This window comes from Mustela lutreola, chromosome 15 (genome assembly GCF_030435805.1).
Source record: "Mustela lutreola isolate mMusLut2 chromosome 15, mMusLut2.pri, whole genome shotgun sequence".
NCBI lineage: Eukaryota > Metazoa > Chordata > Mammalia > Carnivora > Mustelidae > Mustela > Mustela lutreola.
This window is the reverse complement of record NC_081304.1, coordinates 43,280,912-43,293,328: the sequence shown is the minus strand read 5'-3', so window position 1 is coordinate 43,293,328 and position 12,417 is coordinate 43,280,912. Positions and strand designations below refer to the sequence as shown.

The 12,417-nt window shown below is 37.2% G+C and overlaps 1 protein-coding gene across 2 annotated transcripts in view; it reads left to right on the top strand.

The window, feature by feature from the left end:
• SSH2 (slingshot protein phosphatase 2) overlaps positions 1-12,417 on the top strand; it is a 258,525-nt gene that overhangs the window by 95,357 nt on the left and 150,751 nt on the right. For both annotated transcript variants that reach the window (XM_059147750.1, XM_059147748.1), the window contains one exon: positions 3,909-3,952. In XM_059147750.1, coding sequence (XP_059003733.1) covers positions 3,909-3,952 — 44 coding nt within the window. The remainder of the gene's footprint in view (positions 1-3,908; positions 3,953-12,417) is intronic.

Sequence of the window (12,417 nt, the reverse complement as noted above, 5' to 3'; positions counted from 1 at the left end):
CTCTCTTTCTGTATCTCAGATAAATAAAATCTTTAAAAGAAGAAGAAGAAAACACCTTGGACAACATTTTAAAAATACAGTATTTTTGTGACTAAAGGGTAAGCGAAAGTTTCTGAGGACATGGAAAACAATAACCATTGGAGAAGAAAATTGCTAATTAAACTGTTGATAAGTATAAAGTGTTACAAGTGCTTTGGAAAAAGGCCTGGCAATTTCCTATGAAACTTTTCCTGCATCTATCCCATTACCCCAAAAGAAACAAAAACATTTCCACCAAAAACACACAAAAGAGGGCTCCTTGGTGGCTCAGTCAGTTAAGTCTCGAGCTTTTGGTTCTGGCTCAGGTCATTATGTTAGGTCCTGGTATCAAGACTCTGCATCAGACTCTGCTCTCAGCAGGGGGGTCTACTTGAGATTCTTTCCCTCTTCCTCTGCCCCTCCCCCCTGCTCCTGTGCACTCTCTCCCTTTAAAATAAATAATCTTTTTTTTTTAAATGAAGCATTGCCCATATAACAGCTTTATTCATAATAGACAAAAATTAAACACCCCAAGCCTGTGTATCAGTAGGAGATGAATAAACAAACTGTGGTGTATTCATACAATGGAATCCTCAGGAATAAAAAGGAATGAGCTCCTGTTAAATGCAACAACATGAGTGAATCTCAAAACATAATGCTGAGTAAAAGAAGCCTCGCACAAGAGTACATACCATATGATTCCATTTATATGAACAGTTGAATCATATGCTATGTGCTAACTTGGGGGGAAAAGTTGTGATAGAAACATCAGAACAATGGTTGCCTCTAGGGAGTGGGTGGTGCCAGATATTGACTGAGAAGAGGTACACGAAAAATTTCTGAAGTGATAGAAATGTTTTGCTTCTTGATAGAAGTTTTAGTTACACAGATATATACATTTTCAAAACTCACTGAATGGTGCACTTAAGATTTGTGCATTTCACTGTATGTAAATTTTACTATAAGAAGGAAAAACTGTAATACTGAATTCTAATTAATTATACACACTTAATGGCATGTGTGCTGATGACTGTAACGTAGTTTAAATTTTTTTTTAAGATTTTATTTATTTATTTGACAGAGAGATCACAAGTAGGCAGAGAGGCAGGCAGAGAGAGAGAGAGGAGGAAGTAGGCTCCCCACTGAGCGGAGATCCCGACGAGGGACTTGATCCCAGGATCCTGAGATCATGACCTGAGCCGAAGGCAGCAGCTTAACCCACTGAGCCACCCAGGCGCCCCTGTAACGTAGTTTAAAAAGCATCAAAAATATGATGGATTGATGGAAAAGCAAACATAAATTAATATGCAATACAGTAAGTATATAAATATTAATGGTAGAATACATATGGTGAATATACAGATTCACGATATGGTTTTTCAACCTTTTTATGTTTGAAATTTTTTTATAGTAGAGTGAGAACAAGAAAATTATAAACTTAAAATTCAAAATAGTAGTCACATCTTGGGAGAAGGATAAGAATGGGAGATGGGTAATAAGCACACAGGTGCAAAGGTTTCAGTACTAGTCTGGCTCTTTTTATTTTACGTGTTTGTTTGTTTGTTTTAAGACTTTATTTCTTTATTTTAGAGCAAGAATGCGAGCAGGGTGAGGCGCAGAGGGGGAAGGAGTATGAGGGGGAAAGAATCTCAAGCAGACTCTACGCTGAGCAGAGCCCAACACGGGGCTTGATCTCACAACCCTGAGATCATGACTGAGCCAAAGCCAAGAGTCAGATGCTTCACCAACTGAGCTACCCAGGTGCCCCAGTACTAATCTAGCTTTTCAGTACTAATCTATCTGTTCAGTGTTCACAGATACTGTATTATTGTATTATTGTATTATTGTACCTCTTAACTTAAATTTATCTTAAATATAACCTTTATATAGTTTTTCATACAATTAAAAGATACTAGAATACATCAGAAGTTGAGTTCAATTAACCAGTGATAGCAATAATGAAGCACTACTTGTTAAATGACATTCGAAGCAATCATTCCTCTATATTATAGTTCCTCTGGGCCTCAAAATCTAACATTCACATTTGTTTATCTGAATCTGTTCATTTTCTTTCTTGCAAACTTTCCAGGTTCCCACTCTAGAGACAATCAGTTCTTTTCCTTTTAACACCTTTCTTTTCAATCTCTAAAGGGGGTACTTCTGAACCTAAAATCTCCCCTACAGGCAAATAGTGTAGCGCACTATGACATTCCACCTGTCTTCTCTCTGTGGGTAGAATCTTTGCTGCGTTCTTCCCTTTATGGAAAATAATAGGCATGCCTGAAATCAATAACAAAAATAAAAGGAGAATAAAAGTTGTAGAGTTTAAAGTCATAGTAGCTGACCAGGAATGGAGACAGAATGATATAGAGGTAAATGGTTTTGGTTCGATAAACTAAAAAATGTAGGTGGCTCAGTGGCAGATAGTATGCATACTGTTTGAAATTATTTTTGTCCTCCAGTTTTATGTTCGCCCAACAGAGCAAAGTGACCAAAAGCAAATATAAAATATCAGGGAACAAACTTAAGGAAAAACTTAGCACCTTAGTATTATTAATTCTCACACCTTTTCTCACTTTTCCTTTATGTCAGTATTTTTGTGTACATGAAAATCTGTGTAATAACTTTTAAGACCTAACCTAGGACAGGAAGGAGTAAATGATAGGCTTCTTCCATGTGCTGGGAGGCAGTATTTTATCAGTTTTAATTCTAGCTTCACCATATGAGTTTTCCTGGGAAACTTACTTCGATCCTCTGTGAATTTCATCTGTAAAATCCATATTTCATTGAATCTAAATTGCCATGTTATAACACCCTAAATTATCTTATGTGCCACTAAGAAAAAAGAGATATTGCAATTAAACTATGATCCAGTGCTTTTTTATTGATTGAAGATATTTATGCTTAGTTCTGTGTATGTGTGTGTGAATCAGTGAGAAATAAAGTACTATCAGCCTTCTGAATTATTTTTTAAGATTTTATTTATTTATTTATTTATCTGTTTATTTTAGAGAGCACACAAGAATGGGCAGAGGGAGGAAAGAGAGAATCCCAAGCAGACTGTACACTAAGCTTGCAGCCCACTGGGCTGGGCTCAATCTCACGACCCCAAAATCATCACCCGAGCGGAAACCAAGAGTCAAATGCTTAACCAGCTCAGCCACCCAGGCATCCCTCAACCTTCTGAACTTATAAGTAATAAGTAGAACAATGTACTTGAAGTGTTGAGCAAGGAGCCTGGCACATTATAAACACTCAATAACTAGTAGCCTTTGTGTTGAGGACGATATTATTTGTGATTTGATCATGAGTGCTTTGTGAAGTGGTTCATTGTTTAGGTTCTTTGGGGACCAGAATTATTAATACAACATCTTGGTGAGATTTATTGGTGGCAATCAGAATGCCCACTCATTTTGAATCTGAAGTAGCATAACAGTGGCATAACATTTTTAGTTGGTTTTCAGAGGTAATTATTTTAACTATTAGCAGTTAGTTATCAATGAAATTTGTTGGCTATTGTTGAAGTTTCCTCCAGAAATAAATTCTACTGATACATATCAACCTTCCCTGTTGGTTGAAGTTGCTCTTTATAGAGAGAATTTGTTCAAGTGCACAAGATGAGGGGCACCTATGTGACTCAGTCAGTTAAGCATCTGCCTTCGGCTCAGATCAGGATCCCAGGGTCCTGGGATCAGAGCCCTTCATCAGGCTTCCTGCTCAGCAGGGAGTCTGCTTTTCTCTCTCCATTCCCCGTGCCCATGTTCCCTCTTGCTGTTTCTCTGTCAAATAAATAAAATCTTTTTAAAAGCTTAGTAAAATTGCTTTGTTGACACTATATGAGACCTCAGGTTTTAAATTATTTTTTTTTTATCATTTTCCTTTCTATGCAGGAGGCAGACAGTGGGGAGGAGGAATGCCGGTCACAGCCCCGGAGGTATGTTTGTTCATTGTATTCTATAGCATTTCTGTAGTTAATGTTTTTTCTCTAATTCTTAGTCTTGTCAGATTAGCTTACCTTGGTTTTCCAGGAAGATTAATTGGTTTCTTAAAAAGGGGTTATTTTAAGAATCCAGTCACTGACTCAGATTTAAAATGGTTAATTGCGGGACGCCTGGGTGGCTCAGTTGGTTAAGCAGCTGCCTTCGGCTCAGGTCATGATCCCAGGGTCCTGGGATCGAGTCCCACATGGGGCTCCTTGCTCAGCGGGGAGCCAGCTTCTCCCTCTGCCTCTGCCTGCCATTCTGTCTGCCTGTGCTCACTCTCTCTCCCTCTGATAAATAAATAAAATCTTAATAAATAAATAAATAAATAAAATGGTTAATTGCATTATGTTGTACACATGACACAAAGATAATGTTGTATGTCAATTATTCGTCCATACATACATACATATAATGGTAGATTGCTTTAAGAAAGTGCAGGTATGCCAATACTGGTCCAATTTTTACTCAAATCTTGAGTAACTATCTTGATTAATAAAAAAGTAAATTTTCATTACCTTTTATGAAAATATCAACTGAACATTTCAGCCTTCAGTTTTGTACTTAGATTTGTCATTCATTTGGATAGATATTTAAATTCTTCTAGATTGGTCAATATTTCACTTCCTAAATACAAAAGGTATAGTGAATGACTTACCCAATCCTTTATATACAAGGACTACTCACAGAGTGGTGGGCATATTGTTAAAAGGGTACCAATACTTGCTGCTGTTAAAAGAAAAAGATTATGAGAGATATTTAAGAAGTATATAAATATTTTTGTTATCTCATTTAAATGGCTTTATAAATCAACTCTTTTCCCCAAGAAACAGTTCTGGTAAGTTCAGGATGGTCATTTAAATGCTACCAAACTTGTGTCCTCCAAACTCAATCACATGAGCCATTCTGTATGATGCAGAGGAAGTATACAGTAAGCATGCTCAAAGTGGAGAACCTGGCTAGAAGGAATGCTCCTTAATGATAACTTATCAGGTGTTTGTTGCTGTATACCACTCTTGCAAACTATACGTTTTTATAAAAATCATTCCTTTTCATCGTAACTGAGGCTCAATTTATTGACAGTATTTTTTCCTGTCTTCGTTAGCATGAAAATTTGACTTGAAACTTTATTTCTCACTATCTATTGGGGAAGATCTGAGAGTGAAGTGTCATCTTTTGCATAGGGCTAAGAGAAAGAAACACAGAAAAAATTTTAGCTGAATGATTACCAGAGACATCATAACCTTATTCCCATTAGAATGAAAAGAGGATTCCAAAGGATTCTGAATTTTTTACTAGGCCAGATGTAAAGATCGTTGGGTTAATTTCAAGCTTTATGTATTGACTTGGCATCTACTGGGATAATTGTTGTTCCAAATATTACATAATGAGGCAATGCAGGTTTACTCTCATTAACAGTCCTGAATTGTCAAGCCATTAAGAACCATTAAGACCACTGTTTTTAAAATTGTTGACAGTAAATTATTAATATGAATAGCAGAGGGTTTTTGTAGGCTTCTTCTGTTTACAAGAAAAGGATCATTTATACAAAGAAGGAATGAAGAAAAACCTGGTAGTACCCTTTTTTAAAAATCAAACTTTACTTGCCTGTTGTAATTTCTTACATTCAATATGTTTCCCAGGCTATTTCTAAATCTAATTGCTTTAGTCTGACTCAAAGCAAAGAAACTTCTTTTAAGTCCAGTTGAATACCCCTTGTTGCTAGATGGTATATAAGATGTTGATTTTTTGTGTGCTTGACTACTACAGATTATTCTGACGTTCCCTATCACTTACCAAAGAATAAACTAGCACTGAGTTAGCATCATTTCACTGAGCATGCCTGAACTCATCTTTTCAGTTTGAGGGTTCAATTGTGGTTTATAGTAGAGAATTGAGTAGAATAGAGTAAACAGCATATTATTAAAACTAATACCAATTCCACATAATAAAAAAGATATTTTATTAATTATCTCTTATTTTACCCAAATGCCATTTATTGGGAAAGTCTTAAAAGTAATCATTTAATATAATTAGCCCCAACTATGAAATCTTTAAAAACCGATGTTCAGGGGCGCCTGGGTGGCTCAGTGGGTTAAAGCCTCTGCCTTCGGCTCAGGTCATGACCTCAGAGTCCTGGGATCAAGCCCCACATCGGGCTCTCTGCTTAAGCAGGGAGCCTGCTTTCTCCTCTTTCTCTGCCTGCCTCTCTGCCTACTTGTGATCTCTGTCTGTCAAATAAATAAATAAATAATCTTTTTTTTTTTTTTTTTAGATTTTATTTATTTATTTGACAGAGAGAGATCACAAGTAGGCAGAGAGGCAGGCAGAGAGAGAGAGGAGGAAGCAGGCTCCCTGCTGAGCAGAGAGCCCGATGCGGGACTCGATCCCAGGACCCTGAGATCACGACCTGAGCCGAAGGCAGCGGCTCAACCCACTGAGCCACCCAGGCGCCCCTAATCTTAAAAAAAAAAAAAAAAAAAAAAGATGTTCACAGGCAACAACAAAAATAGATAAATTAGTCTACATGAAAATTTTTGTAAATCATATAGCTGATTAGAGGTCAATGTCCAGAATATATAAAGAACTCTTACAACTCAAGTACAATAGAAAAAGAACAACCTGTCTTATTCAGCTCAGACTTCTATAAAAAATACTCACAGACCGATTAGCTTAAACAACAGGTGTTTATTTCTTACAATTCTGGAGGCAAGGAAATCCAAGATCAATGTGCTGGCAGATTTGGTTCCTGGTCAGAGCTTTCTTCCTGGCTTTCAGAGAGGTGTGTTCTTGCTGTGGCCTCCTGTGGCTGTGTGAGAGAGGAAATGCTGGTTTCTTCCTTATACGTAGACATGAACCCTGTCATGGGAGCCTGTAACATCATCATGACATCATCTAACCCTTATTTCCTCCCCAAGGATCCCATCTCTAAATACCATCAGGGGTTAGGGCTTCAAGATATGGATTAGCGAGGTACACAAACATTCAGTTCATAACATTCCACCCTGTGCCTCCAACTCCTATCCTTCTCACATAAAAAATCTATTCATTCCATCCCAGTAGCCCCAAAAGTCTTAACTCATTTGACCATGAAGTCCAAAGTCTCATCTAAATGTCTCATCGAAATCATGGGGCACCTGGGTGGCTCAGTCAGTTAAGCATGATCAGCTCAGATCATGATCCCAGGGTCCTGGGTGAGCCCCATATCAGGCTTCCCGCTCAGTGGGGAGTCTGTTTCTCCCTCTCTCACTAACCCTCCCCCTGCTTGTGCTCTCCCACCTCTCTCTCAAATAAATAAAATCTTTTTTAAAAATCTCATCTACATCAGATACAGGTGAGATTAGAGACAGAATTTCTCTCAAGCTATGAACCTCTGAAACCAGATAAGTTATGCACTTCAAGACACAGTGGTAAGATAAGCTTAGGAAAACATTCCCATTCCAAAAGGGAAATAAGAAAGAAAGAAGAGGTGACCGTTAATCCAAAACTTAGCAAGGCAAATTCCATTAGATCTTAAGGCTCAGTAATAATGCTCTTTGGTTTGATACTCTGCACTGGGAACCCACTGGGATGGTTGTCCTGCCACCACTGGATTGGTAGTGTCATCTCCGCAGCTCAGCAAGGCAGCCCTGCACCTTTGGCTCCCTTGAAGTGCTACCCATCTGGCATTCTGCAAGGGCCCATCTACCTGGTATTCTGTTGGGCAGCAGAACCAGTGTAAAGGTAAACTTGCCCTCAGCCCTTGCACTCTGGGCCTATAGTTGGAGTAGCAGTCCTAATGATCTCTGAATCTCCTTTGGGGTCCTTCTTTCCTTTTCTTGAATGATAATGTATGTTCACAGCCTTCATTCTGTCTTATTTTCTTTGGTTCCTCCAATTCCAGCTGGCAGTGTTTCTGCTAGTATAAATCCCATCTCTATTCCTAGCTTCTGTGGAGATGGCTGTAGAGAGGTCTATGGTTCACACCCACTTTAATCACCACACCCTTGGTGTTTTCTTCTGAACATGCTTTCTTATTTTTTACAATATAGACCCGAGAATTTTCCACATCTCTAAGTTCTGTTTCATTTTGCTTAACAGCTACTTCTTCAATTCATTTCTCTCTTCTCATGTTTTACTGTTTACAGTTGGAAGGAAGTAAGCTGTTCCTTCAATGCTTTGCTTAAAAATCTAAGTTCTATATCTAATTTCCTCACTCACAATTTATGCTTTTCACAAGACTAGAAATGAACCTAATTCAGCTAAGTTCTTTCCTACTTTATAACAAGTATTGCCTTTTCTCCATTATCCAATAACCTGTTTCTTATTTCTGAGACCTCAGTGGAATGGACTTTACTGTCCATATTTCTGTCAACATCCTGTTCATAATTATGATGTATTCTTTAAGAAGATGGAGGGTCTTTTCTCTAGCCCTCCTCTTTTCTTTCTGAGCTCTCACCAGAATTGCCAATTAACACTCCCTTCATGACAGTCTTACCTTTTTCAAGCATGTACCTCAAAATTCTTCCAGCTTCTAGTCATTACCCAATTCCAAAACCACTGCTACATTTTTAGGTATTCAATATAGCAACACCCCACTTCTCAGTACCAAAATCTACAGTTGAGTTTTCCAGAGAAAATAGGAAATATATAGATAGATTTAGTATAAGGAGTTGGTTCACCCAATTATGGAAGCTGGGAAGTCCCCAAGATCTACAAGTTGGAGACCCTGGAGAGGTGATGGTCTAACTTCCAGTCTGAGCCTGAGTCTGATCAGGAAAAGACTGATGTATTAGCTCAAAGACAGACAAAAGGAGCAAATTCTTCCTTGCTCAGCCTTTTGTTCTATTCAGGCCTTCACTGGAATGGTGAAGCCTACCCACATTGGGAAAGGCCATCTGTTTTACTCAGTCTACTGATTTAAATGTTAATCTCACCCAGAGACACCCCCAGAGTAATGTTTAACCAAATTTCTGGTTAAAATCTGTGGCCCCATCAAGTTGACACATAAAATTAACCTTTGAACAACTCAATTTAAAAAAATGAGTGAAGAGCATTTCTCCAAAGAAGGTACACAAATGACCAATAAATATATGAAAAGATGTTCAATATCACTAATCATTAGGGAAATGCAAATCAAAACTACAGTGGGATATATCACCATACTCATCAGGATGGCCACTGTCCAGAAAACAGAAAATAAGTATTGGTGAGGATGTGGAGAAAATGAAACCCTTATTCATTGTCGGTAAGAATGTAAAATGGTACAGTATAGCAGGTCCTCAAAAAACTAAAAATCTAATTACTATATGCTCCAGCAATTCCACTTCTGGCTATATACCCAAAAGAATCAAAAGCAGGATTTTGAGAAATTTGTACATGCATGTTCATAGCAACATTATTAACAATAACCAAAAGATGGAAGCAACCCAAGTGTCCACTGGCAAGTAAATGGATGAATAAATATGATATAGCCATATAATGGAGTATAATTCAGCTTTAAAAAAGGAAGGAAATTATGACAAATGTTGCATGGATAAACCTTGAGGACATTATGCTAAGTGAAATAAGCCAGTCACCGAATAATACATATTGTATGTTTCCACTTACATGAGATACCTACTATAGTCAGAGTCTCAGAGACAGAAAATAGAATGTTGATTGCCAGGGCTGGGGGAAGAAGAGAGTGGAGGTATTGTTTAATGGATACAGAGTTAAAGTTTTGGAAGAGAAAAAAGTTCTAGAGATGGATGGTGGTGATAGTTGCTCAACAGTGGGAATGTATTTAATGTACACTTACAAATAGCTAAGATGGCAAATTTTATTTTATGTACATGTTACTATAGTTAAAAAATGAGGTAGGGGCTCCTGGGTGGCTCAGTCGTTAGGCATCTGCCTTTGCCTTGGGTCATGATCCCGGGATTGAGCCCTGCATCAGGCTCCCTGGTCAGGAGGGAGTCTGCTTCTCCCTCTCCCACTCCCCCTGCTTACATTCCCCGTCTCACTCTCTCTCTCTCTCTCTCTCTCTCTCTCTCTGTGTCAAATAACAAAATCTTTAAAAAAAAATACAATGTATTCATGCTACACTGGCCCCTTTTTATGACAATTCTGGCAATACTTTGTCTTTCTCAAAAGATAATCATGAAAAGATAACATGATCACAGAGCTAAAAACCAGGTTGTATATTATTTTTGGTAAAAAAGATAAACAGAGGACACTCAATGCCAGTCTTCCTTGTACATGTTTATGAAGGCACTGCTTTGCTGATTGTGTGTTGACCCACTTTGCTTAATTGGGAACAAGCAGGAAGGTGAGTATAAAACTAAACCATACAGCAACCAATAATCAACAATTTGACCTATAAATGGCTCTCTCATATGAGCTAACTAATAAAATTATGAGACCATAAATAAAAATGAACAAAAGAAATATCACTGAAACCTTTGAAATCCTAAAACATCTTTTCTAAGGTGAGTAGTTGTGGACTTTAGATCTAAATTTAGAAAATAAGTATTTTAATTATAGTAGAGCTCTTCCATTCCTGTGTGTACCAACTTAAGCTAAAAATTGTATAAAGTAAAGAGTAAAGAAATGACCTTTAGGAAATTATTTGTAAGGTCAGAAATTTATAGTATTGTACAATAATATGGCTTCAGAGATCCAGAAATTGTGCTATTTTTTAAAAAGGCAAATGAATATTTAAGCCATTCAGGATAGTTTTTATATTTTCCCCAGCCAATTCAAGGAATACATATAATATTTGTTACCAATTTTTGTTTATTTGTTAAAAAATTTTTTCTTTTTTTTCCCCAAGAATTCTGTTTTATTGACTTCAGAAGTGTAAACACCGTGAGTGAATTCTACAGGTTGACTTTAAGGGAATAGAATGGTGGTCTATAAAGAAGGTGACTTTTTAAATTTTATTGTAGTTGACATACAATATTATATTACTTTCAGCTGTACAACATTGTAATATATATATTACAAAGTAATGTACTATCTGTCACCATACAAGTTGTTACAGTATTATTATCTCTTTTCCCTTTACTGTCTGTACATTGCATCCTGTGACTTATTTTATAACTGGAAGTCTGTTTCCCTTATTTCACCCATCCCCGCAGTCCCTCCCCTTTGGCAACCAATAGATTGTTCCCTGTATCTATGAGTCTGTTTCTCTTTTGTTGTTTGGTCATTTCGTTTTTTAGATTCCACATATAAGTGAAATCATACAGTATTTATCTTGCTCCAGCTTATATCACTCAGTATAATTCTCCCTGGGTTCATCCATGACACGGAAAGCAAGATTTCATTCTTCTTTATGGCTGAGTTTACATATTCCACTGTGTGTATCTGTGTGTGTATATACATATATCCGTGCATACTTATATGTAGACTTATATCTTCTTTACCCAGTCATCTGTTGTTGGACACTTAGTTTCCTTCCATATCTTGGCTATTTTGAATAATGCTGCAGTAAACATAGGGATGTATGTATCTTTTTGAATTCATGTTTTTGTATTTTTTCAGATAAATACCCAGAAGTGGAATTGCTGGATCATATGGTAGTTCTATTTTCAATTTTTTGAGGAACCTCTGTACTATTTTCCATAGTGGCTATACTGCTTTGCATTCCCACCAACACTGCACAAGTACCTTTTCTGCACATCTTTACTAATACCTGTTATTCCTTGTCTTTGGATACTAGCCATTCTGACAGGTGTGAGGTGATACCTCATTGTGATTTTGATTTGCATTTCCCTGATGATGAGTGATGTTGAGTATCTTTTCATATATTTGTTGTTTGTTAGCCATCTATGTGTCTTCTTTGGAAAAATGTCTATTCAGGTCCTTTGCCCATTTTTAAATTGAATTTTTTTTTATGTATATTGGATATTAACCCCTTATTGGTTATGTCATTTGCAAATATCTTCTCCCATTCAGTAAGTTGCCTTTTATTTTGTTAATGTTTTCCTTCCCTGTGCAAAAACTTTTTGGTTTGATACAGTCTCGTTTGTTTATTTTTGCTTTTGCTGCCCCATCTAAGGAGACAGATCTGAAAAAATGTTGCTGACACCAGTGTTCAAGAGCTTACTACCTATGTTTTCTTCCAGGAGTTTTAAGTTTTCAGGTCTCACATTTAGGTGTTCAATCCATTTTGAGTGTATTTTTGTATATGGTGTAAAAATTGGTCCAATTTCATTCTTTCATCCAGTTTCCCCAATACTATTTATTAAAGAGACTGCCCTTTTTTTCTTTTTTCTTTTTTTTTTTTTTTTTAAGATTTTATTTATTAATTTGACAGAGAGAAATCACAAGTAGATGGAGAGGCAGGCAGAGAGAGAGAGAGAGGGAGGGAAGCAGGCTCCCTGCTGAGCAGAGAGCCCGATGCGGGACTCGATCCCAGGACCCTGAGATCATGACCTGAGCCGAAGGCAGTGGC